Below are 27,451 nucleotides of genomic sequence, written 5' to 3'. Positions count from 1 at the left end.
TGTAATACTTAAGTTTGAGGAATTAAAAAATATAGAAATATATGAATGTTATTTAACTAATGTTTACAGTGTAAAGACAGTAAAGACATGTGCAGTGTATGAATGTGTATAGTGAATGTATTGCACATGAACCGTTGATATTGCACAAGCAGATTAATCTGGCACAGTTAAGAGTTAAAGTGTGAGAGTGCAGTCCAAAAGGGGGGGTGCATAGTTTTTACTGGCAGCAAAGCTGCTTGTACATTTGTTTCAGGTTTTACAGGTTTTTTTGTCATCCAGCATCTCAAGCTCCTCCCTCTCCTGACACACCTGAGAAACCAGGAAACATCTGTTCCTCCCGGAAGAGACGCAGGCTGAAAACCAGACGATCACATTCATCTTCCAAACCAAACTAAACCAAACTGGACCAAACGTCCTGAGTGAGTCCAGCTACAGGAGAGAAGAGTGAAGCTACAACCTGCCGACGCTCCACACACTGACCGTGAGTTTAACAAACACCTCGACTCAGACAAGAAGTAAACCTCAGTGAAGTTCATGGAGCTGTGACTGACTGACTGTCTGTTTTCAGCTTCACCTGGAGACTCAATGGCTTCCAGATTAGAAGAGGATCTCTGCTGTCCCGTCTGCCAAGATGTCTTCAGAGATCCTGTTGTTCTGTTATGTAGCCACAGCTTCTGTAAAGACTGTGTGAAGAGCTGGTGGAAAGACAAAGAAGTAAAAGAGTGTCCACTTTGTAAGAAAAGACATTCAATGATTGAACCACCTGTTAACCTGGTGTTGAAGAACCTGTGTGAGGCCTTCTTACAGGAGAGAGATCAGAGCTCTTCACATGCTCTCTGCAGACAGCACTCAGAGAAACTCAGACTCTTCTGTCTGGACCATCAGCAGCCAGTGTGTGTCATCTGCAGAGATTCAGAAAAACACACCAACCACAGAATCAGACCCATCGATGAAGCTGCACAACAACACAAGAAGCAACTTCAGGAAACTCTGGAGCCCTTGAAGAAGAAGTTACAGAGTTTTGAACGTGTTAAAGTAGAGTTTAAACAAACAGCAAAACACATTAAGGTCCAGGCCGGACTCACAGAGAAGCAGATCAAGGAACAGTTTAAAAAGCTTCATCAGTTTCTGGAGGAGGAAGAGGAGGCCAGGTTGGCTGCATTGAGGGAGGAAGAGGAGCAGAAGAGTCGGATGATGAAGGAGAAGATTAAGTCTCTGAGCAGAGACATAACAACTCTTTCAGACACAATCAGAACCACAGAGGACGAGCTGAGAGCTGAAGACGTCCCGTTCCTGCTCAACTACAAGGCTGCAGTGGAACAAGTCCAGCAGCGCCCCCTGCTGGATGATCCACAGCTGGCCTCAGGAGCTCTGATAGACGAGGCCAAACATCTGGGCAACCTGAGCTTCAACATCTGGAACAAGATGAAGGACGTGGTCTCCTACAGTCCTGTGGTTCTGGACCCAAACTCTGCTGGTCCATGGCTCGTCCTGTCTGAAGATCTGACCAGTTTGAGACAAGGAGAGAAACAGAAGCTTCCTGACAATCCAGAGAGGTTTGATCGATACGCCTTTGTTCTGGGATCTGAGGGTTTTAACTCAGGGACTCACAGCTGGGACGTCCTGGTTGGAGACAGTATACACTGGTTCCTGGGAGTGTCAGCAGAGCCTGTCGAGAGGAAGGGAAACAAACAGTCTGGAACATGGAGAATAGGGTTGTATGGAGGTAAATACTTAGCACGGTCACCTTCAGGATCATCTGATCTCTCTGTGCAGAAGATCCAGAGGCTCAGAGTGAAACTGGACTGGAACAGAGGAGAACTGTTGTTCTGTGATCTAGATACTAACAAACACATTCACACCTTCACAGACACTTTCACTCAGAAGATGTTTCCAATCTTTTACATTAATGATCATGATCACCCAGTGAAGCTGTTACCTGTGAAAGTCTCTGGGACGCTGGATCAGAGCAGTTAGAGATAAAGATTTTATTCATCGTTTATTTCTTCAAGAGAAATCTGATGAATTTAAATGCTAAACTCGTTGAAGATGTGTTTATTTCTCCTTTTAATTATCACTAATTTGTATTTCTACTGTCGACTTTTCCACGTGTGTAAAAAGATTTCATTATTTTCTGATCTTTATATTTGGTTTGTTTTTTATTTCCATGGAAAATGTTTTCTATCATTTAGATTTTGTGTGGTTCAATGAAGTCGAGCAAACTGATGAAGATCCACATAATAACACATTTATCAATAACAGCTGATAATTGTTCACATTCAACAAACTTTATTCAAACTCACACATGAGACATGATTCATGTTTAAAAACATAAAGTCTGTTCACATATGAAATAATCCAACATATATGAACATTTGTCTGTTTGATGTGATGAAGCCAAAGTGATTCTGTTTGTAAAAGTGTTTTTTCAACAGCAGCCTAGTGATGTGATTTAATATTGTGATAAAAATAATAAAAACTATGAAACAGAAACAGAGTTCTGACCTTTTTTAAGTTGTAATGTAAATTTAACATTTTCTGTGATTAAGTAGGATTTTACACTCAGAGAGTTCCAGTTTTTAAATTGAGATATATATATATACACGTTTATTCATGAGTTATTACTTATTTAAATGCTTGGACCTAATAGTTGTGAACATTGTAGTAATAGTTTGATTATCGGGGAAATAGTCAAGCTCTTGGGGTTGTGATCATTATATAAATTGTTTGTGTCACATCTTGAATATTTGCCATTTGCAGCAGGGCTCTTACTTTCGACTCATACTAATTCTATGCACTAAACCTGCTGGAGGAGACTTGTTGTGCTCATATTCAGGTTCATTATATTAATCTGTGCCATGTGCTGTAAGATTCAGAAAACACTTTCCTCAGACTGTGCTGTGCTGCCATTCCTCCGTTCAGCCTCTGTCTGAAACACTTGGTTTTAGCTCCTCCTCCCTGTCGGGGCCCTTGTCCCTCCCCTCTGAGCTACAGTTCTGTATCTTTCTCAAAGTTTCAATTGAAAATAAAAGTATAAGAAATGAAAAGGAGTGATAACTTCCTCTCTTTCGCTGGTGTAAGATTATTTATAACAAAGTGTTGAGGAACGCTGATCAAGGGGCCCACGGGGAATTTCAGCTTGTGGCCCCAATAGACTTTAGACTCGCCACTGGATAACACAACAGACTTTCATCTTTTTAACTTCGCAGATCTTAACATTCTCACACGACTATATAAAACACTAGAGGACGTAAAAACTGGAAAAGCATCACGTCTCCTTTTAAAACTCACATTTTTGTGTTTTGTTGAAATGTAGGAGGCAACATAATTCTTCCAGGTTTGAAGACATCGTGCAAAACAACCTTCAGGAAAGGAAATTGTTTCATAATTGATTAAATCAAAGCTGTTGTGTGTGTCAGTCAAATAAGAAATGTGTATTTCTGCAGTTACGAGTCCGAGCAGCAGATTCTCCTGTCATCTCCCTCCAGGTGACACTTTCTAATCAAACCTTCATTTACTGTCGCCCTCTTTCTTCACACAGACCAGAGGAAAAATAAATTCTCCATTTTTTCTGACGACCATCTGCTATTGTGGGAATCATTTCAAGGCTGCGTGTGCAATTTCACACCAGAGTAAGCCAGAGTGGGGTCCGCAGTGCGCCCATGGTTCTGGTTATAAGGAACCAGAAGCCACCTGTGACGGAGGCAGCCTCCGAGCCAAAGGCCGTGGAGTAGACTCTTAACAGCAGAGTCAAGTGATCGCTTTGTGTGTCAGTGTCACGCAGCCCTCGGGCTTTTGTTCGTGTTTGTCCTCTTGACCTTCATTCTTATTTATTCAGTGTTGCAAGCTTTCAGTAAAATGTTCAAAATGAAATTGCTCTTCGTGGACCTCGCTGGCGAGATGTGGAGGCGTTTCTTTTTTTTCCTCGGCTGTTTCATTTCCAGTCAAATACGGTCGGCCTTGCTCGTGCACAAGCCAGATTGTTACTATGCATTGCTTCAGGTGACCGCCTGTCCTCCGGGGATGTTCATGGCAGATTTTTTTTTTCTTCATATATTACATTACTGAGTCAAATCAAAAAGGGAAAACATTTTCCATCATATTTTCCATCTTTTCCATCATATTTTCCTGCCGTGGCCGAGAATGCTCAACACGCCACCGCCAAATAAAACACATGCAAATACAAATCAACGCAACTTAATAGAGACACACCACGAAAGTAGTCACAGCAAAACCAAATGGGACGAACACGCTCCAACGAGCAAAAGTGATAGAGACGCTCGCCACAAGCAGCATGATGACGACAACACAGGTGTTTCCAGGCTATGAAAAGTGACTCTGATGGAACCGTGACTTCTTCAGTTCTTAAACTTGCCGACTTGTCTGTGATGTTGGAGAATTAGCTAAAACCATTCAAGTGCCCATTCTGAACAATGGGTATTAATATAATAGTATTAATATTCAATGTATCTCACGTCCGAGTCAAACTAAATTTGACTCTGCACTACATTGACAAGTGTGAAGCTGATATGATGACCAGTTCTCGAGATATGTATTTCACATAAAGGCATTTCTGGTATTAATAGATAGAAGTAATTTTTTACAGTTTATTTTAAAAAATTTTGACAAAACATAGACCAAATGCATCTTGGCTGGATTCGTCATTTTGTCCTGTAGAGACGTTTAAAATCAGATTGTCACTTTATGTGACACAGAATAAGTACGAACATCTGATGTCGTGAAAAAGCAGGAAACTATACAAGCCCTGGGTTTCACTTCATTACACAACCCTCCTCAAAGTGTGTTGGACTATTTGATCACCATGCATATTGTGTGTTTATTACTCTGCTGTTGTTAATGCATGCTGTTAAAATCTAACCCAGTGAACACCATCTGTTCCCATGTGTCACAACTCCGACAACTTACACACCACACGACTCTTTCGAAAAGCCTCGGTAAAGTTCCACAAGCGTCCTCATTTGGATTAGTGGTGATGGTTCGATACCTGCTGCTGTTCAGGTGCTCTTAGGTCAGATGAGGTGTAGAGAAGAAGTCTGGCTTTAGAGAAGAAGTCTGACAAACCCTTTAACCTGTTCAAAAATGTTGTGATTGCGCAAAGAAAGCGGGCGCCCCTCTGCAGCACTCCAGCTACAGTCCGATTCAGGTGCCCTTGAGCTAAACATTTAACCTCCTGCTGCTCCAGTGGAGCTGCTCATTGGCCAGTTACTGAGAACAATGGCTTCAGATGTGAGCTCCCAGGTGTGAGTGCTGTGTGCTGGAGCCGGAAGAAAATGAGTCCTCTGCCAACCTTCGCTCGATAAAGAAAGACTTTAAAAACAGGGAATTACAAAGTTTCTTACAAAATGAGGCTGATTGCTACGACTGCTGACATTCTACCTGTTCCAGGTTTTACTCTTTCAGCGTTTTCACCAGTGAGCGTTCGCCATCGCGACTCTTTTGTAGCCACATCATTCTTGCATGGTTGTGTGCAGGCCAGGAGGCAAAAGAGAGAATCTGGTCCAAACTAGGTCGGTGAAAAAGTGCAGCAACTCCTGATTTGAGCCAAATCTCATCCAGCACATATGAAAAAAGTGCTCAACTGTGCACTTTGCAATCTGCTCCAGTGTTTGAGCGAAGCACACTCACCGGGTCCCTCTCCGCCGCCGCCGGCCTGACAGTTGTGGGGAGCTGGCCTCACACTAATCACTGTGGAGTACAGTCCGTGAGGTGCTGTGTCTGCAAAGTGGGCATTTCCCTCCGGACTCTTACAATCGAACCTCCACCGAACACGTGGACCAAGATAGATAAAGAAAAAAATAAAACAGAGGCGAGAGTGTGAGACAGAGAGAAAGAGACCGGCTGCAAAAACAAGTGAGAATGAGAGAGAGAGAATTCGGTGACCTTCGCGGCAAAGTACTATTATTTGTCCCTGAATATAAAGGGGGGACTTCACAAGAACCCTTTAGTTCTGAGGCAGTGTGGGGATTAGAGGACTGTCTCTCTTTGCACGCTGGGACACGCTGACCAGATGGACGTCAAGCCTCTGGCTCCCACTGTTGGTCTGTCTGGACAGCATGGGAGGGACTGAAGGCTGGGGAGTGTGTGTGTGACTCAGCCGGTCGGCGTGTTTATATTCTCGGTGAGACGAGTGTATCCGCGTGATAAACAGAAAGTGTTTGAAACGTATTTGGAGCAAGAGCCCGATCCGAACAGAGACGGAGAGGACTACCAGATCTCAGCCGGCTGCTGAGGAAGGATGTCTGACTGTAATAGGGACATTTGCCTCCCTTTATAAACCCAGAACCCTGGCACCGGACACTGGTCTGTGCCGGCTGCCATCCCGTGGCCGAGGCTGCATCGCTCCCGGCCATGTAACCTACCTCTCCTGGCTGCAGATATGCCAGCGCCCAGCCAGAGGGATCTCTGGAAACAAGCTCTGTGCCGCCCGCCTGCCGTGTTTATATGCAATCAAACCAAAGTTAATGGGAGAACTCTCCTTCGCAATACCACAAAACAGGGTTTTATCATTTGCACCCCCCTCAGGGTTTATGGACGGCGTGTGCGCTCACCATATGACAGCTCTCAGTGTGGGTCCTGCCTCTGCGACGTCGCATGCTGCACCCTGTTATTATAAACTGCAGCTACAGAGGATCGAGGTCCTCCACTCCCCCCCCCTCCTCTTTCAGCTCCTCCAGCCATAAAAAATGCACAGTGCACTGGAGAGACTCTGACAAAAATCACATAGATACGAACCCTCTCGGTTATATGGAGTCGCAACAGATAAAAACGTGTAACAGCCGGGAGGAACCAAAGCAAGACTCAAATTAAAGAGCCGCCCCACTGCAGGATCTTCCAGTGTGACTCTGGGAGCTTTTTGTTCTCCACCCGAGGCCCAATGTTTTGCAGGTAAAGATGTCTCCAGAATTTACTTGCACCATCAAAGTGAAACATGTCTTCACCCAATGACCTGTGTGAGTTTCGAGCAGGGAACCTCCACAGGCTGTGGTCTGCCGGCCCGATCCAGCACGGTGTTTACGTGTATTCCCTGAAGTGGACCGACTGTGCTGTAGTGATGGGAAGTTCGAATCATTTTACAGACTCGGTTCTTTGAATCTGGTTCAGTAAAATGAACAAATCTTTTTTCGAGTCATTCGTTCATTGACAGTTTGGGTGATTTGAAATGGTCATTTATTATCACACTGGCATTTAAATATCACGGCAAACAATTACACTGCACTAAACTGTAAGTGTAAAGTGAAAATAACAAAACCAGTCAGTATGACTTGTGCACGAATATCATTCACGTCTTTTCTAAAACAGCGGTCACGCAAAAGGGAATGAGGTAACTGTTTCCTCTACTAAACCAATGCAGGTTACGTGAAAAATGATCCAAAGACTCCACCTGAAAACCCAGTCGAGAAAATGAACGAATCGTTCACGAACGACACATCACTACATTACAGTGGTGCTGTCAGAAGTGTGTGTTGCAGTGTGTTGTACGGTGAAGGCCGTGAGGCAGGAAGCTCTGCAGTAAACTACAGGATGGGATATAAGGGACGAGCATATGAACCCTGCTGTGTGCAACATTAAAAGACATTATGTAGTGGAAGAAAAACGCTGGTCCATTTGGAATCTGAATGGCCATTTGTGTGTGTGTGTGTGTGTGTGTGTGTGTGTGTGTGCTGCAGCCGCCTGGTTATATCTGTTTTTATGTTCTATCTGGAGGACGTTATGGTCTCTAATGGCTCCATTAAAGAAAGCATATTCACCGCCAACACAAATAGTTGCTCTATCATGTCGTTCTTATTCCATACAGGCTTCATACAGATAGTTACACAACTGCTCTGAATATGCTCTGCTTATAAGGTGTGAATGAAGCAAAGTGGATTTGGATGATTATCACCAAATAGGCTCCGACATACGTGAAGTAATATTGAATAATAATCCGAAGTTTAACCAGGGATGAGTTTCTCCTGCTGAACAAACTCTTCACTGAAATGATCATTTAATAATAAAAAAAGAAGAACATTAAGTTTAAGGCGCATTAGAAAGTGCACATCGTGTCTTGTTGATATGAAATTTTATTTAATCAAAACGCCGGCCTTAAGGTTTTAATTATCTGGCTATTTGACCGGAGAGAAAACCAATTAACTGAGGCTGCACTTGAATTTAAAGCTGACCAAACTTTTTTTGCGAAATTTTGCAACAGCACAGAAGAGATAACTCTTAAATCCATTCATCCAAATTTATTAAGAGTGAATTTCTGAATCCTGCCACAAAGCAGAGGGACAAATGGCTGAACCTTTTCTGCAGTTCACCCCCACCCCCCCACCCTCGGTTGAGAGGACTTCACCAGTATATTTTATTATGACTTGTGGGCATTGGAAAGTTTCTATTCATAAGGTCACAACATGCTGCCACTTTGTGCTGCCACTCCTCATGCAGCGGCTAAGTGCAAAGAATATTTGTCAGTGGCAAATCCAGCCTTTGCTCCACGACACATTATTAAACCAGCAGCACTCGGCTGTCACATGAATTCTGGCCTGAGTTATTTCTCCTCTGCTCTTTCTAGAAAAGTGTTTGTTAGAAAAAAAAAACATATACTAAAACCAGCTTGTTTCTTGGTTTGTGACAACAAAGCCTGGAGGCAGGACGCCCCGGCTTTAGCCTCGGATGCATAATTTATTTCCAGTCGACCGGCTCCGGCTCCGCTGAACCACCGTGTCAGACATCCTGCTCATATTCTCACAGCGAGTGTGTGAAGCTGTAGTCTGCACAGAAAGAGGCAGGATTAGAGGTTTTGTTTTTCAAATTCGTCAAAGTCATGTGCAGTTCTTTGCGAGGGGACGGATCACCAAAAGGAATATAGAGCCAGAGAGAATAGCAGGCTGGATAAGTTCAGGTTTTTGACACTGGAAACTAATGTTGTAACGGTTTGGGTCGTCCTGCCTCCTCCAGCATCCTCCAATGAAATCTGACCCCATAGATAACCTGTAATTTCAATTTAGTTAAACATAGGAGACGACATCAGTCATTTCACTAATCAAACGAATGTCAAAAACCTCTGCAGTGGCTGTAGAAATTCTGATGGTATAGGTCAGGTGACTCTAATCAGTTTTTCTAAACCTAACTAACCTTTAGCAGCATTTGAACATCATTAAAATGATTAGTTCTTTCCTTTTAAACGGCTAAAGGTAATACGTTGTATCAGAGTTGTTGGGTTTGAGCTAAATACTGACAAATCAAACATGTCCATTGTTTTACAGCCCGTAACTTTAGGGTAGTGGTAATGGTGATACAGTGGTTTACACCTCACAGCAAGAAGGTTGTGGGTTTGAACCCTCCTGTTGGACTGTGCATGCACATGGGCTCCCTCAAAGAACTCTGAGGTCCTACCACCGTCCAAAGCTTTGGTTAACATGAGACACTAAATTGACCGGCCCAGATTGTTACCTGCATCTCATCCCATTTCAACTGGGATTGGCTCCCCCGACGCTCATAATGTAGATAATGGATGGATGGACTCTCAATTCTGTTCTTCAAATCAAAGGAGGCAACTGGGTATTGTAGAAAAGCTACTTAATCCAACTGCAAACTACCAACTCCAACCAGTGGAGAGGAGGATTGAGGAGCCGGACATTTCCCCTCAGACCAAAACAGACATCAACCACTAGGTTCATTTGATTTTTCCTTCTTTTCTTAATGATTCTATATTCTACATACTGTGTTTACTCCATAACCCTGACTGGTGACTGGTGACTGGTCTCCTCCCAGACTGATCCCTGGCTGCTCCTCTTATTAAACATGTTACCTTCCTCTGCATCACATCTCTTTCAGGTTTACACGCTGTGTTTTACTTTGTGCAACTAACAGCTGCAGTCACACCAGTCCTGGAAGCCTCATGGTGTGAAAACACATTGCTCTTTTAAATCCTGCATCAATCTCCTGCTCCCCCAGATTCGCTAAAGGTGAAAGCGCTGGAGCCTGGAGGTTAACGGAATTATTTATATACAGTAGCGTGACTTCAGTTTATGTGAATATCGGGTGTGCAGTGACTGAAGGTGCAATACTCGGCACGGCAAAATCTATTAAACAGATCTAATGCTCTAATTCAGAGCTTAACACATGGAGAAGCTCAAATCCTCCCAGTTTCCTTCCCTGTGTTTTATGGTCCAATGTTGGAGACGTAATGACACAGCGGAAGTTTCATTAGCGCCCGATAATCTCATTAATGGGAGTTTTACTGCGTTACAAGGGCTAACTATTGAACCCTCACACTCTCAGTTCGGGCAAATATTGTAAGAACCGCAGCGAGTGCTAGGCATCGGCGAGGATATATGGCACACTTCAACTGAATCCATAGGGGTTTCATTAATTCTGTTCTGCAAAAAAAGAGGATCCGGCTAATTTGCCCCCGACGGTCCGACCTCACTGTTCATTAGAAGAAGCATCAGAGAGACCAATTAATCAGTGTTCCTTTAATCTGTCAGACAGGAATAAAAAAAGAAACTGAAGGTACGCCCCCCTTGGTGGATAGATGCAGTCGTTAGGGGGATACTGCTCCTCCTCTAAATGTTTTCAGTATTCATGCTTTACTTCTATCCCAGAGCAAAGGTCGTAATACTTTATTTTGTTTTGCTTGCCAATTATAAGGCTGTGAATTATAAATGTTCTGATCCAAGAAAGGCTGATTAGTTTGCGTCTAATTCAGAATCTCACCCGGGGAAACTTTTGACCTCTTGTCAGTTGATGAAGCAACTTTAAAAAATAATTGATCCTTCAATAATGAACCTGTAATTACTGTGGAAAGGTTTGCTCGGAGTGTAGATTCATATATTACGTATAACAAATCCACCAAACCTGTTTTCTGAGCTCTTCATATTTTAAAGGTTTCCTGCTGATTATTGGAGATAAACTCTGGTTTTTAATAAACTTCTGAGTCTTTTTAATATATCCACATTTCAGCTTCACTCCTGATTGTGACGGTCGAAGCTGTGACTCTCAGTCACTTCTTCTCACAGGAGATCGAGGCCACTCACCAGAGTTACAGAGAACAGACGCTCAGGGAGAGGAGCGAAAATCAAAGAGGAAACATTCTCTCCATTTACGATAATTCCCAAACCTTAACTAAAGTTTTGGTTGTTCATTTGAAATTAAAACAGCAGCCACGACAACACAATTAGAAAACCTGTTACTAAGTTCCTAAACATAATTGGGTTGCTTCATGTGCATTCTGCTTCTCTCTCTACATCCATCTCCTTTTCTTTTTTGCTCTTACAATAACAATAAAGTCGATAACGTGGCATGAATTTCCATTTCCCCAGTTCACCAAAGCAGCCAATCACGGTCAACGAAGAGCATTTCCTCGGGGGGGTCAGCCGGTGTGTGCCGACCCGTTCAGATTCACGGCTGCTGCATCACAATGAAACCGTAAAGCCAGAAGTTAAAGTTCTGATGGATCTCAGGAGATGTTTCAATAGTTTATTGTCATATGCACAACGATTACATGAAGCAGTCGCTTGCAATGAAATTCTTGGGTCATAGGCTCTCTCATGGCAATGCTCAAAATATTACAAGCAAAAAATGAAATAAGATAAAATAGAATATAAAAATGTAAATAGAAATAAAATATATACACATGAAGATGTTGAAGCTTTTGTGGCCAATGTCACAAAAAATTCAAGCTTTAAGTATGAATATATACAGTATTGTGTGTTTTGAAGGAAACATGTAACCACCAGGATTATGTCTAATTTATGAAAGAAACTATTTGATATATCAATAAAGAAGAAATCAGCTAAACAATTACTAGTAATGTATTAAAGTATTTTTAATTAAATGTGTTATTCTGGCAACTGATATGTTTTATGGCTAAGTTGAAATGTTTGTGGTCTATAATTATACCATGTTCATTTCATCAGTGGTCTAACTGAACGTTTGTGAGGTCACAGACACCTTGACTTTAACCTTCAACCTTTGAACACCTAATTCTAATTTTCTCCCCAAGTCCAAGTGCAAATTGGACCAGATTTGAAAGGATTCTTCAGAAGAGTATTCAAGATATCGCTTTCACAAGTCAAAAACATTTGCTCCCTGAGGTCACAGTGACCTTGACCTTTGACCACCAAAATCGAATCAGTTCAATCCTCGAGTTGACTGAACTTTTGCTCCAAACTCTAGCTCTAAGCACTTCGATATAAAAATTCTTGATAATTCTCCTTGACCACAACACAAAAAGAACTAAAGTAGCTCAAACACTGGATCGATGTGATGAAGTATCAACCGAGGACATTCTGGTAAAGTGAGATGGATTCAACACAGTGAAAAATAACAAGAGGACAAATAAAGAGAAAGGATTCAGCTCAGCCGAGGTGTCGCGTTGGATTCAGGTCAGGGGGAGGAGCTGTGAGGACCTGAGCCTCCCGTCCTCCGGTGTGAAGACGTCCTCATTGACCTCAAGCAAACTTAGAGAACCAGACCCTCCTCTCTTCACTGGGTTCCTCCCCCTCTGTTTGAAAGGATGCTTTACATTTACCGTCGCCTAATGCAGACAGTGACGTGAATTGATTCCCTCTATCGATCTGGGCCACGCTTACCAGACCTCAACATACTGCTGAGTTATGTTGGAAGTTTTTATAATGACTTTTCAACCGGAGCCAAAAAGATCTTCAATAAACATCAGTGTTCGTTTAGAGAGGGGACAGGAAGTGCCGCGGCCCTGCGTCAACCCGTGGAGACGGTCTTTGAAAGAGACAGACTTGCTAGCAAAGACAGAATTACTAATAGCATAGAATAACAAAGTATTTTCCCAGAAACTCTGATCTGTACTTTGTTTCTATCCCCTCGGGCGGAGGGTGTTGTGGCGGCTGAACAATGTGGGTCAGGGATTACTCCTGACCGATGGAACCTTGTGGCTGCAGGACAGAATGTGACCAGCTCCATCACAGAGGTTATTAGAGGTGTTAAATGGGATGTTGGTTCATAGTAGCAACAATAGCAACAGCGATACTCTCAACACCGAGACCCAAGATGGCAGCGCTTGTATCTGGGATGTTTTGGCCCCACGTCTGGATTTCAGGAGGAAGGACACGTGTCGTCCATCTTTGTTTACAGTCTGTAACTCTGAGTCTCTCTACACGTTGTTTTCCACCATGTTCCTCTGGGATCCGGTGATAAATCTCTGCTTCGGTCGCCATTCATCTTCCGGCTGTTGAGCAACGCAAAAAAATATGAAGCCATTCTTTACCGTCATCAGTTTCATGGACAGGTGTTTTTGTTTTTTAAATTTGACACTTAAGAACAGCATCACCATTTCCTCCCTGTTTGTTCTGAACCATCAAGCTGACTGATCATCGACGCTGGGAACGGACTCACATCCGCTGCTCCTGACAGGAACCCAATTTATCAACCCAGTTAATTTGTTCCTGTCTGCAATTTATAATATTCATCCTTGCGGATGACTAACTTCACAGAACTCTTCAATTTTTTTCCAAAGAAGCAATTACCTGATGTCCTAGTATCTGTCATGTCTCAGGCAGTAACAGATTAAACTAATTTCTGAGCTGACCTTGATTGTTGCAGCCTAATGCATTAAGGTGCTACGCGACTAGCTTCTCCACATATCTGTTAATGAGGTACCAACAACTAATTATGCAAAACAGGTGTCGTAGCGGGAGACTGACACACTCATCGCTTGCAATTTCCTTCTCTTAGCGTGATGCGCCGTAGAAGCTTTTAAAGGCGGCCGTGTCCTCATCACATTACTGTGAAGAATTCCACTTTCCCGCAACAGCGCTTACGAGATATAATGAGAGATATACAATGCTTACAGAAGTTTATGATCCTCCAAAAAGGCAAAATGTAATACAGCATAAAGCAAACACGGAGAAATGGTTTTTCTGTTCTACACGAGCGGCTTCGAATTTCTGACTGTGAGACTAAGCACAGCCAATGCTCTGTCACAAATTAAAAGGGAAAAGCAAGCAAGGAAGGAGAACATGAACCGTGGCGCATCGATGGATCCAAGTCCGCTCAGATGGGAAAATAGCCAACATTAATAAGTATAGCGCTGAGCCATTAAACGTTTAAAATTGCAGAGCCAGTCAAGAGGGACAAGCAGAGCATTTAGAGGAGGGTTATAAAGCTATCAGCCAAACCAGGCATTCCACCTTACTTAGACTTCTCTGTGCGGATGAGGCTGAATATCACCCGTCGCTTTGTAAAATAACTTTCACAGTCAATGTCCAACGTCGCTGAACACAAAGGAGGAGACGCTTTATTTCCACTGGAAAATGTAGACATCATAAAGTGAAGCGAGCCGGCGCCCTGCGTGAGGAGGCTCCTGGATTCGGTCTCAGTCTGGTCCCTTTGGCTGCTCGTCTTCCCACGTTCTTCAGGCTTGATGTGGGCAGATCTGAGCTCCCTGGTTTTAACGATGTGGCTGATTGGTGTTCACAGTGAGAGGAACAGGTTACGGAAATGATGCTCAGTCAGGACAAACCCCCGGTTGTCTGTGTAACATGGGGAAACTTTGCAGTTTAATGGTTTCGTTGGTTTGGTTGGAGCCGAGACGTTTCTGTTTCCTGCTGTCAAAGTTGTGCAAGAGGCTGGAGAGAGTTTTCACATCAGTAGATTTGGACAATCGGTTCAGGGAACAGATGAAGATAAACTAAGACACTGCCCAACTTGGCTTTTGCAGCTGCTGTGAAACTGTTTGTTCTACAGCTCCTGTTGAGAGAGGAATCATAGAACAACTGACGTTTAATGAAAGCTAGCTCTTTGTCTGTCTGGTCTAGAGATGACACCAAACAAAGCCAGACTGTATCAACAGTTGTACATAGTTGACTAAAATAACACTCAGTAGAGCGCCTCCCTTCACTGTGGACTCTACATTCACTCGTAGATATCAGTTATCTATGTATGATTCAATTACTCAATGAGATCTCTTATTTATTCCCTAGGAAATTGGTAAAAATGTCAAAAAACGTCCATTAAAAGAGTCTGGATCCTGAACCACAACAAAAGGTTATGGTTTCTGAGTGAGCCAATGTCCCATCCTTCCTCCAAGTTTCATGTAAAACCAACCAATGGACAGGGGCGTCAACAAATCCTCCTTGGTGGAGGTATAAGACCTCCAGTCATCGATGGCTCTAAAACTAATCCATGTCCCCATTATGTCCTTCAGGTGGCTAAACGTGTTCAACCAGCATATCTTATTAGGATGGCTTTCCAGTCATTGTTAGTTGTTAAAGTAGCACTAAGCCTGAAGGGGGTCTCACTAAGACCATGTTCCAGCAGGATCAGATGAAGACACAAACATGAGGACAACACGGAGCCCAGGAAACTGAGCCTCGAGCCTCGAGCTCCGAGTGAACTGTTTGTTTGTGCTGGTCTATTTATCTCCTCCCGCTCAGACACCAGCCTCCAAGACTGTTCGCATTTCACAGTGGATGTGAATGTTGGCAACAGTCAGAGTACTGTCACAGCTCCAGTTTGGGTTTCTCCTCTCACACAAACACACATACACACACACAGAGACACACATCCTCATTCTGACTTCAACTTTGGTTCCTTAACTTCCAGTGTCTTTAGAGGGAAGGTGAATCCGAGGGAACAGGAGTTGGGTTCAGATACTTTGACGTTTCACCTCTCATCCTTGAGATCTTGTCTGAAGAGGCGTCTTCTCTCCTGATCCTCTTCTCATCTGGAGGTGAAACATCTATTTTCACCCAATTACTCACATGCTAATATTCTCCTTAGTTTTAAAAGTGCATGTGTAAGGGTATTCATATTTTCCCCATGTGCATTTATTGCATTTTATTGTTGTTAATATGCATCACAGCTGCAGCTTGACTTTTTGTCCAGTGCTAATAAGCAGGCACAATATGGGAATGCTAATGTTGTGGATGTTATTGTTGTTGGCATCATTCTAACATGAACTCAAAGCTCTACTGGGCTGGAGTCCCTCGTAGTGGTTGTTTCTTTTTACCTCAGCTCTTCAGGACTGCGCCATTTCCTGAAGGTTACCTCGTTGTTTTCCACACGCTGGAGGGAAAGGCTTTAAAGATAACAGCTCATAAGCCACAGGAACACCGGTTTCTTTTTAAATCTTGGCATCTCCACACGAGGGAGAATAGACGTTTTATTTCTATGCATTTCTAATCAAAACGATCCGAGTTGATAATGACGTTAGTAACGAGAGGTGCTGATGACGGGCGCACACCCGCTCCACGTATCCAGAGCATAAAGCAAAAGTCAGTGCAGCAGTTAAAACAAATTACACGAATCATCAAACACTGACAAATGACACTTCTTGCATTAGAAATCCATACAAAGCCTTTTTTTATTTTCCAGATGAGGTTATAATCACAGCTCTGGATTTTTTCATCGTGTCAGCGTCTTGGAGCCGTCGAGAGCTTCTTCACGTTCAACCACGTGGACGATTCACAAGCCGAGCACTTCAACTGCAGGGTGGGGGGTCTGTGTCATGTAGCGTCCACATGTCTCCGGTCCAACACAATTTACATGAAGTTGATTCTCAAGACGCTTCAATAGACACGTGTGGCGTGGAGGAGACACGATTTGAGAACACATATTTCTATGCCTCTCCCAAAGTAGAATAAAAGGTTCAGTTGCAGCGGAGGACGAGTGGATTATGGTCAAAGGTCAAGGTCACAGTGACCTCAAATACTTGTGAATGTGATATTTTCAGGAGCACCCATAGGGAATTTCATTACATCTACCACAAACATTCATTTAGACTCAAGGACAACCTGATTAGAATTGGGAGGTCAAAGGTCTCCATGATTTCTTGCCTCTTGAACATATTTTTCCCATATCCACTCAAAGGTCACTGTGACCTCATTTAAATTCAGGGGAAAGACTAATAGAGTGAAACTGCACTGTTTGGTGGAGTCATACAACTGTAATATATGACTGGCCTGTAAGTGACCCGGCCTGGGGGTCAGTGGTTGCTATGGATCCAGGCCAAAGAGAGCTTAATCCAACTATTATAGACCAATGAAGCCCGGAGTTTATTCTCAAACACCTCCTGCTCCACTTCTGTATGTCGGTCCGCTCCCTGGTAATACCGCGGGAGTCTATCAGTCTGGAATTGAGTGCACTCCATGAAAGATCAGACAACAGATCAATACTTGACATCCTTAACGATGAGTCTGCTAAGTCAACCCGAAAGAAAGGGAGCTCTTTGATACACAGGGAAAGAAGGAATAGCAAATCACAAGGAGACGAACAAGTCGACCCGTCTGAGCTGAGACGACGATCAATCGGAAAAAGATACACACGTGAATATATGTTTGAAACACAATTCATCAACCACGTCTCATTTCCCTTGTGCAATTAATGCATACAAAACCTGCAGCCTCATATCTGGCCTTCGCTTCATGGAGGAGTTTGATGATTTCAATATTATAAACGAGACATAAAACAGGGTTGCTGTACAAATACAGTTGGGTTTCATCGCATAGTCCCACATGAAGTCTCTGCCTTTTCAAATGAGGAAGCATGATCATGAAATCACACATGCAGGTACTTGACCGAGGCACTCGTGAATATCTGCTGAACCCATTTGTCTCTTTGTTCCTGCAGGAGAGAACAGAAATTCCAGAGCGCCACCATTACTAGTCTGGCGATGGGATTTACAAAAACACTCTCGCCCATCGTGTTCTCATTTGCTCACTTAATGGAGTTCTTTCTCTTTTTTTCAATCCAATGAGGCCGGAGCCGTTCCACCAGCAGCAGTTTCCTAGAGGCCGTCTCGATGGCAGTTTGAAAACAGCCCCACTCTGCACATGGCGAATCCGATCAGCGTGTGTTTTTAAGATTTATCGAGTTTCTGCCGCACATTTAGGAGATGAGTTTTTTTTTTCATTTACTCTCAGATCCTCCAGACCACTCAGGTGCTGAGAGGTAACTCAGTAAAAGCCTCCGCCTCCTCTCACCGCTGCTTAAATCACTTACTCACAGCGCATGTAATTTTCCCAGGTGGCCGTGGACTTGAGAAAGAAAATAAAGCAAGTTTTAATGGGTCGAATGCTTACAGGCATCGTTGACTCCTGGTCGGCTGCTCGCGTGTGTTTAACTCGCCACCCTCAGCGGAGTAGGTTTACATTACTCAGGTTTACAGCAGTCAAACAAAATCACGTTTTAATGAAAAAGTCATGTTAATATTTAGCTTTTTCTCCCCCATTCTTCCACAGGGAGTAAGATTTTATTTCATATATATTACACGTGGAGTTTTACCAGGAAATTACGGGGACAGTGAACAAAAGGAGGAGGTTAGGAGGGGATATACAGAGAAGCAGCTTTCTGATACGCACCAAAGATTCAGAACAATCTCCTGATGTATATTAGAAATGTCTCCCCTGTGGACAAATTTAAATAACCACTCAAAACACATTTAACATGTTCTGCTTTCAAGCTACTGTTCTGTTTTAACTACATTTTTATGTAAAGCACCTTCAGCGAGCGCTATCAATAAAGTTTATTGTTGTTATTGTCTTCAGTCATTGTGGAGTCTGCCTTTTTGTTACGTTTCTACCTGCGATATTATAAAAAACACGTGTCTGAACATCAGAAACGACCGTTCTCTCCATGTGAACATGCACAAATTAGACAAATTAATGTTTAATAAAAGCCCCCCTGTGCTTTGCCAATGAACGAGTGTTGGATTCACCGGAGCGGAGCCTCAGCTCTGCAGGAGTGAGAGCGGTTTTCATCCAGGAGGTGAAACGACAAACAACACGCATCATTTCCTCTGAACCGCTCATGTGTAGATGGGCAATTTGAGCCGACTGTGGGAAAAGGCCGACCTCACAACTTCAGATGAACATCAGATCATCAAAAGCCGTTCCATTGCAGAAAGACTCTGGATCAGAGCATAAGAAATTAGATTTAGCTTCTTTAAAATCTGAATAATTGTGGCTTTACGTGTGGATGCTCAGGGAACAGCTGAGCAGCTGCAGTGGCAGCGATTAAACCTGATTCTATACGACTCAAGGTCGCGTTCACCTTGAGCTTCGCCTACGCTGAGGAGTCTTTACGTTTTGACATTATAACATAAAAGGTGAGAAACGATGGATATCTTTATGGAGCCTTCACATGACTCTTCATGTTTGAAGGAGCCCAGCGACTGAGGAAACCCCCGACGTCCAGAGAATAATGAAACTTACCCTTCAACATTTACTCTTTTACCCTTTGAAACTGCTTCGCTCACAGTTCTTCATCGTTTGTTTCCCATCAGCCATGTGTTCAGATATGTTCAGTGCAACGATTGTATATCCACGATATGACAGCGCCCTGTAAGAGACGCCAAATCATCTTGGTCGCCCCCTGGTGGTTGGCTGTTGTCACAACCCCATCTTCCTGCATGTCAGTGAATGGGAAATGGAGCAAATTCGGGTAAATCTTATCTTCTTTTTCAAATTAGTTAATTGATGCTATGAAAATGGGGTGAAGAGTCATGATTGACAGCTGGAGCTGACTCTTGTATGGACAGGACCTCGATGCTGGAGCTTTACACAGAGATTCACAGACTCTGGTCCCAAATGAAATCAGGATGGCGGCACCCATATCCGGAACTGAGTAGGTGCCGTCCATCTTTATTTCCAGTGAATAGTTCAGTGTGGTGGTTTCATTTGAAGCCCTAAAGCTCAATGACAGGATTGTAAACCACAGAAACAACCTGGACATATGCTCAAGTTATATATTATATACGAGAGCCGAACCTATGAAGCTGTGTTGGACTGTGAGGAGCAGGAGGAACACATGCGGTGATGTAATCAAGAGGAAATATTTTAATTACCACCGAGGAGACTTTGAAGAGGAATCTTATCTGCTGCTCTGTTTCCACCGGTCCCACAGGATCCACGCTCTCCACTTAAGAAGCATGCCTTTAATTAGCCATTATATCACAATGGGAAGGGACTGTATTGAAAAAAGATATAATTACCACCTTCAACAAGATAATTACGTTAATAACAGCAAATGCTCGGGTTCATAGAGTTTTATTGTAATGGTTTTCTAAAAGGTGTCAAATCCCCATTTTGTTCGAACACCTTTTTGGCTTTGATGTGGATGAAAGACCTCAAGGGCCACTTTGAGTTTCTGACACTTGATCAGTTTAAATGTGAGATTCAAAGAGGCTGGGATTGTTCCGCTGAGATCGTCCGACACTTTGTATTCTGTGTTACCTCAGCAGAGTGCACCCGGTGGTTCCTTTATGCAAATGCAGCCTGTGATTAATGCGCTCTATTTACGCAGGGAGGGGAAACCAAATAAGCTAATGACGTTCGACAAATGAGCTCGGAGGGAACTTGCTCAGGAGAACATGCTTTTTAAGATCACTTGGGTTTTTGATAATTATTCTTTTTAAGATTAAAAGTGGATGTGCTACAGTTTTATTCCAATTACAGCGATATCTATAATTTCCATTTCTATAAAAACATTCTTCCTGTTTTTCGAAACCGTCGCTGAACTTTTTTTGCACCCGAGCGCTGACGGAGCAGTGGCTCATCTTACACACTTCATTACTGCTTTAGCTCTAAATCGTGTACGGCACAATAAATGAGGCTTTTACTTTTGTGGATGCAACATTAGTGAAATAACAAAAGAACATTGGCTGTAAAAGACAATTAAATTTAATAATGGCTCATGGAGAAATATTTCAACTCACGCTTCATTGACTGAAGATTATTTTTCAGCCATGAAATGTTATTAAAATAAACATTAGGAACAGGAGTTTCACTGGATACAGTGAAGATCATCTGAGAAGATTCTATGACTGGGCATGATTTATACATAACAGAGAGGGAGCAGAGTTTACACTGTAAATAAAGATGGACGTAATTAAAAAATTATACTAATCATCCCTGCTACGGGTGACGCCATGAAACCCAGAGCAAAGTTAAGGCTCATTTACGTGTTTTAAAAACAATGTTGCTCTGTGTTACTTTGTAGTTTCCTCAATTTTAGCCAATGACTGTTAATAAACATGGACTACACATTATTCCATCTACAGGCGGCGCCATCTTGAGTTGGTGACGCTATCTAGAGCCAGAGTGGGCGGAGTCGTGATCGTGGAGATGAGTCACCCTGTCGAGATCTCACTGAGACACATGACGTTTTAAAATTCAGTTGAATTCAGTTTTATTTGTCCAGCTCCAAATCCTAATATATGTTATCTAAAGGCACTTTATATAGAAACAATTATATGGAGACCCAACAGTTGTGTACCATCAGGTTTAAGCTCTGGAAGACTAGTTGTTATAATGAAAACAACACAAGTTTGAATTATTGATACTTTAACAAACATCAGTGTGATGAGAAATACGTAAAATGGCAGAAACCCTTTATTCGTTAACGCGTGATTTGACCTTTTAGTTTGGCCCCACTTGCCAACAGAGAGGAGGCCTGGTATATGACCTATACTGCAGCCCGCCACCAGGGGGGCGAGTGGGATGTCTTGGCTTCACTTTCCCAGGCTAACGTGTCATCGTCCATCTTTAAACGCGCCTGTGGTTCTCCTTGACTGGAGCAGGCAGGAGATAACACGTCAACTTGTTTGTTAACAGAGAAAATCATGTTTGATCCCTTTTGTCTGTGAAAAACAAAAGAGAAACACTCGCTCGCTCTTTGTCAGGCACGATGGATAAAGAACATAAAAGCTTGACAACAAAATAAAACAGATTCTTTTGGTGCCGACTCTGTCAGAGCAGCAGAACAGAGAGGAATCACTCCGAGACATTTTCATTTGACTTTTCTGAGTCTCTGAATATTTATTGCCATTTCTCTGCTCACAGTTGAAACAGAACTTTCTCTGCAGAGGTGTTTTTTTTTAATTTCTTGTTCCAACTCCGACATAAACAACAAGTTGCACGACCTCGGCCCATGGGAGCGTGGCAATCAGAAAATAATCACATCATATTCATAATAGCGACGCACAATACGATGACACATCTCTATGCACACACCCTATGAATAAATTATGGATCTGTTTTTCCCCCTGCAGGGCTTTGGAGACAAACTGTGCATGTGGCATTTTCCCTTCTCATCCACGGACACCCACTGATTCCTGGACGTCCGTCTCCGAGGATCTTTCAGGAAACCAACTGCTGCCTGGAAAAAGTCCTGGAGCTTTTGTTAGGCTTTTTAACGGATTTTTTGAGAGTCTGGAAGAAGTAAAAATTAAAATAAAAGCTCAACTTCTCTTAAAAAGGTTAAAACAATTACTTAAAAAATGGGATTTGGACTGTGGCAGGTGGTCAGACATCAGCGCTGCCCACTGCATGACCTACTCTTTGAAACAAGGTGACTCCCATATTCCACCATTAGCTTCTTCCTGTGGGAACGAATTAGGTATTTTTTTTTAAAAAAACTGAAAAACCATGTCAAACTTTCTACAAAACTCTTAAAGCTTTTTAGCAAACAGCACAGGCAGTGATTTTTAGCCGTTATTAATATTGCATCCGACAGCGGCTTCATCTTGAAATCAGTTAATATTCCCTTTTTACTAAAAAGAAATATCTCTGGTGCACATTTAGCTCTCTGCTGCATTACAGTCATTTCAACGTGCTGCTTTCAGATGGAGTTAGCCTCACGAGAGAGAGAATCCACCGCTCCTCTCCTCCTCCTCCTCTCTTCTGATCGTGCCAACACTGGGGGGGGGGGGGGGGCAGGCAGGCAATTAAACCCCTGGTCGGTGTGTGGTTATCTCTGCGTCCGTGGCACAAGCACCACACACAGGGTCCCACCGCGGGGCTACGCAAACAAGATGTGCCGTGGGGTGTGTGTTGCCTGTTAGGAAGCGGCTATCAGCACATGGAAGGGATCCTGGGACCCCCCCCCACTCTCCTCTCATCACCATGAACTATACAGATTAACCTCAGCAACAGCCACAGGTGATTAAGAGGCCCTCCCCCCCCCTCCCGAGGGCCCCTGCTGCTGTTTTGGAGGGTGACTGCTGCTGTTCCGGTAGAAGGCCAAGATTTTTAAAAAGCCAAATAATGAACAGCCAACCTGTGGCCGTGTCATTACCACCGGTGTGATTGTGTGGAGGAGCCTCTTCTGTTATCTAACGCCCAGATTGGAGCAATTTAGATTCAATCTCTCTCTCAGGGCTCCGACCTATTCTCCGCTCAGCCGGGAGGATATTTCTCCTGCTGGAAACAATGATCAGATCATTTCCATTGGCCTCCCGCAGCGCAGGGAAATCATTTAACTTCTGTGTTTCGGGGGGGGGAAATATTCAGAAAATGCTGGTTGCTTGCTCCGTGTGTGTTATTTTGTTTGAGTCTCAGTTTTGTTTCACGCAGGCCAGATATTAACTTACAGACCACGGAGCCACAGGTACAGGTTGAGATTTCTCTTCTGCTGCTGCGATTCCAATTGCAAGTTTCTGTCAGAAGAGACATGCGGAGAAAATAAACACCAAAGAAAGCTTCTCCAGAATTGTTTTTATCCAATATTAAACTGGATTTTTTTATATTTATATATTACGACAAGATGTATTTGTTTTTATAGTATAAAGCAATACAACATATCTTTACCACTTGAAACTATAGAGCAATGTACAAGTTTGATCTATGCCACCTTCATATTTCTGGTCCCATAATAAACCAGCAGCAATGATCCTGTGAGAACACACATGTTGTTTATGTGCAGTAAATAACACAACTCACACAACAAGGGACATCCCAGCTACACTGCAGGGATCTGACTCAACAATATGTCCCATTACAATATGGAACTGGTATTTGTTTTGCTCGATATTAGCAAAAACAAGTGATTATTGACCCGTTGACATTTAGTACAAACTGAGTCAAAGATGTAATATGTAAGAACAACACACTTTTAGCCAGTCAGCTGTTTTCCTTTCTGTTTGTATTGGTCACTCTTGATTATTAATTTCCATTTGCTGCAAGGATGGTGAAGACTACAACTCCCATGATCCCGCACTGCCTCACAAAACTAGGTCTTTTGTTATTAGTTTGATTGACAGACTCAAGTGGCCGAAACCACATCTTTTACTTTTAAAACTATGAAGCTACATCAGTTCAAATCAGCACAAATCTACCTACAATATATTTTTGTTTGAAATTGTAAAATCTTTCATAGTTTGCATTTATTGTTTAGGGTCTGATTTTAGACATGAGGATCACCCTCTTATAGTGAATGGGCTTATTGTATTAGATTACATTTCATTTAGCTGACGCTTTTATCCAAAGCCACTAACAATAAGTGCATTCAACCATGAGGGTACAAATCCAGAACAACAAGAGTCAAGAAAGTACTATTTCTTCAAAAAAAAAGCTAAACTACAAAGTGCTATTAGTAAGTGCAATTTAAGTGCTACTAAATTGAACTATATTGGTTCTCCCGAGTGGTAGTTTGGTGTCTTCGGTGGCACTGAGGTGGGAGCACGGTGAGAAGGATTCGGACTGTTGATGCTCGTGCCGTCTGCTCTGTGTTTTATTTTTTAGTGGATTTCTCTCCCGACTCTCGTAAACAAATCCCTCTCAAACGCCACGGCTGCATTTTCTCCGGCTATCACGACGAACAATTTCGGCTTTTCTGTGAATCCCGGGATCAATATTCTATATAAATAGGCCTCATCGATTTGGACTCTTTTAACTGTGGCTGTGGGCGTAAATCTCAAAGCACGGGCTTCGCTGAATGTCAGCGAGAGTAGTCGGGTCTGTTTAAGTTCAAGCACTTTATTGTCACATGTGGAGGAACAGAGAAATTCTCCTGCCGCAGTTTGGGCCGGCGGTTGGAAGGAGATTAAAAAAAAGAGACATTTCAGGATGAATTGCTTTTAAGCTTTCTATGTGTCGGGTAGTTTCACGAAGACTGATTCTGTAAATGTGCAAAATGTGAGTTGTGCAAATGAGCTGGAGAGCAAAAGTTCAGCTGAGTGTGCACGTTATTCACTTGCTGAAGAAATTAAATGTGTCTGAGGTGGGAGGAATGAGTGGAGATGCCCACGTCACGCTCAGATTCTTTTCAACCTCTTTTACTAAGAATGATGGGAACTGAGTCGTGGGCTACTCGAGCAATTCCTTTGGTAATTTTACCCAAAACTTGGCTAGCGTACAGTGAGAACACAAGATTTCTGTGCTGTAAAACCCTGAAAATAAAACTTTTATCTCATCCAAATCTTACCCGATCATTTCAAGAGAATGGATCTCAGGAGTCATAACATCCAGCTTCCTCCAAAGACCCGATAGGAACGTGAACATGTGCAGAGGGAGCCGAGTGTCTCAGATGTTTCAGAGGTTGACAGCGACTCCCTTTGTTTCAACCCCGCTGAGAGAGAGAGAGGCTGCTGGCCCGGCGCCATGCGGTCAGGTCGCCCACCTCCCTCCCGAAACGCCGATTCATCACCGTCCCACAGGAAGCCCATCACGGCCACGGTTTATCATTTGCATTATTTCACCTTCTACTGCTTAACAAGGAGTCGGGGGGGATGGGAAACAACGTTACTCTGTGATTTGAGAAGAAACTACAGCAGGTGGCAGATTTGATTGGTTGCACCGCGGTGACTTCCTGCCCCTCGCCTGCCGCTGCCAGCGGGATCCGCCTCAACGTGGAGAGGACGAAGGAAACATGGAGGCCACACCTCGTTTTTCAGCTTCTTGCTTCAAAAGGAAATTAAAAGGACTATTCTGCACTAAAGTTGGATTGTAACTGCATAATCTGTACTTTATCTAGGTAGTTAATTTAATTAGGTGTCTTAAAATCTATTTTTATAGACTTGCCGTGTTTTTTTCACCTTTTTTTTTTATTGGTTCATTTATTTTTAATGTCATATTACTGATTTTTATGTGTTCACATTTTTTATTTACTTTTCTTGCTTTGCTGTCAAAACACTTTATAAACTCTGTTCTAAAAAAAAGTGTTATATAAATAAAGTATTAACTTTGCATTTATTAAAAGCTTGATATATTGTAATATATTAACATTTTGGGGACTTTTGACCTGTGGCTGGAAAGTGTGTGGGCTCATTTACAGCATGAGATCAAAGTTCAACCAAGAGGTTGCAAAAATTAAATAATGTGCAAATGTCATATTTGTATTGATTTTACAGTTTTTATTTGTTGGGTTCAAAATTATTCTTAACTTTCCTCATTTTTCACAGAAGTGAAGTTTGTGAGCAAAACTAAAAAAAACAACTGGAGACCGTGAAGGGAAACTAATCCTCAGAGTTACTGAAACTACTTTTTGGCGTGGGAACATGTGGCACGGCAGAGTGAACGTGTTGTCACCAACACAATCCTCCAACTCGCTCCGCCCCCCCCCCCCACACTCAAACACACAAACACCAGCTTGACAGGACTCCCAGTTAAACACAGTCTCTTTACCCAGCCGAAAATTAAGTCATTGTCGCAAAGGATGTGGAAAGAAGCTCTGTTGTCTCGGCTTTGGCCATTTTAACCAGAAAGTTTGAATGAATATTCCTTTTAAACTTAGTGTCTTTTTGAAGTCTGGAGATCAGAGACTGTGTATAAAGTGTCGTGGTTTTGACTCATGGATAAAGAGTTTTTGTTTTTTGTGGACTTTTCTTATTCTGGACACTTTGAGTCATTTGACCTTTACCTGTGTTTCCTTGTTTTCATTCGGTTTTCTTCTCTGTGTTTCCTGTTTTATTTTGAAATTCTGCTCTCTCTCTTGTTTCTGTTTATTTACTTCCTGCCTCGATGCGTTTCACCTGTTTTTTACAAGTTTAAATAACTGATGAAAACCAATTGTCTTTTGTAAAGTGAGCACTTTGACGTACAACTATGTGAAAAGTAAGTCTGTATGTATTTGAGGTGTATTTTTGAGCCATGTCCCATTCACTAACATGGAGGATGACCTCTGATGTCCATCTTTACACACAGTCTATATGACGCAGACAGCATTGAGTAGATACAGGGATAGATTTAATTGTTTGACTCTAAACAATAAAACAAAAGCACGGTTTAAATCAATGTGACTGAAAATGGATTCAGGACCTGAAACAAAGGAGGAAAAAACGACTTTTTCAAACCAATTATCTATTTCCATTGATGCCTTGTGGGTCCAACACAATACGCTTCAGTGTGGAACTCAGTTAATCCTCATTTTTTGAAATGTGACAAACCAGTTTCCAGTTGTGCTTCCAGCAGTGAGTGGGAACATATATATGTTTTACAGAGAGAGATCACCCACTGCCAGTCTCCCGGGGGGGAACAACGTTGGAGGGGATGTTTACTATTTTATTATTTTCCAGTCAGAACACACACAACAGGATATATGTGCACATCCCACGATGGAATATCAATTTTTCTGTATCATTTTCATCATCAGCAAGATGCGGTTATCCTATATGCTGGTCTGTTTGCTTATGTCACTCTATATCATCTGGAATGTGCACGTGCCGATTGCAGCAGTCGTCTCTCTCGAGAGTCAACAC

At 42.6% G+C, this 27,451-nt stretch overlaps 1 protein-coding gene across 1 annotated transcript; it reads left to right on the top strand.

The window, feature by feature from the left end:
* The first annotated feature begins 585 nt into the window (after positions 1 to 585).
* LOC133010533 (zinc-binding protein A33-like) lies at positions 586 to 2,975 on the top strand. Its single transcript, XM_061078122.1, has one exon. The coding sequence runs from the start codon at positions 586 to 588 to the stop codon at positions 1,975 to 1,977; it is 1,392 nt and encodes a 463-aa protein (XP_060934105.1). The 3' UTR covers positions 1,978 to 2,975.
* The last annotated feature ends 24,476 nt before the right edge of the window (positions 2,976 to 27,451 follow it).

The sequence above is a fragment of the Limanda limanda genome, chromosome 9 (assembly GCF_963576545.1).
Source record: "Limanda limanda chromosome 9, fLimLim1.1, whole genome shotgun sequence".
In the NCBI taxonomy this organism is placed as follows: Eukaryota; Metazoa; Chordata; class Actinopteri; order Pleuronectiformes; family Pleuronectidae; genus Limanda; species Limanda limanda.
The sequence above is the reverse complement of the archived record's forward strand: the minus strand, read 5'-3'. Positions and strand labels throughout refer to the sequence as shown.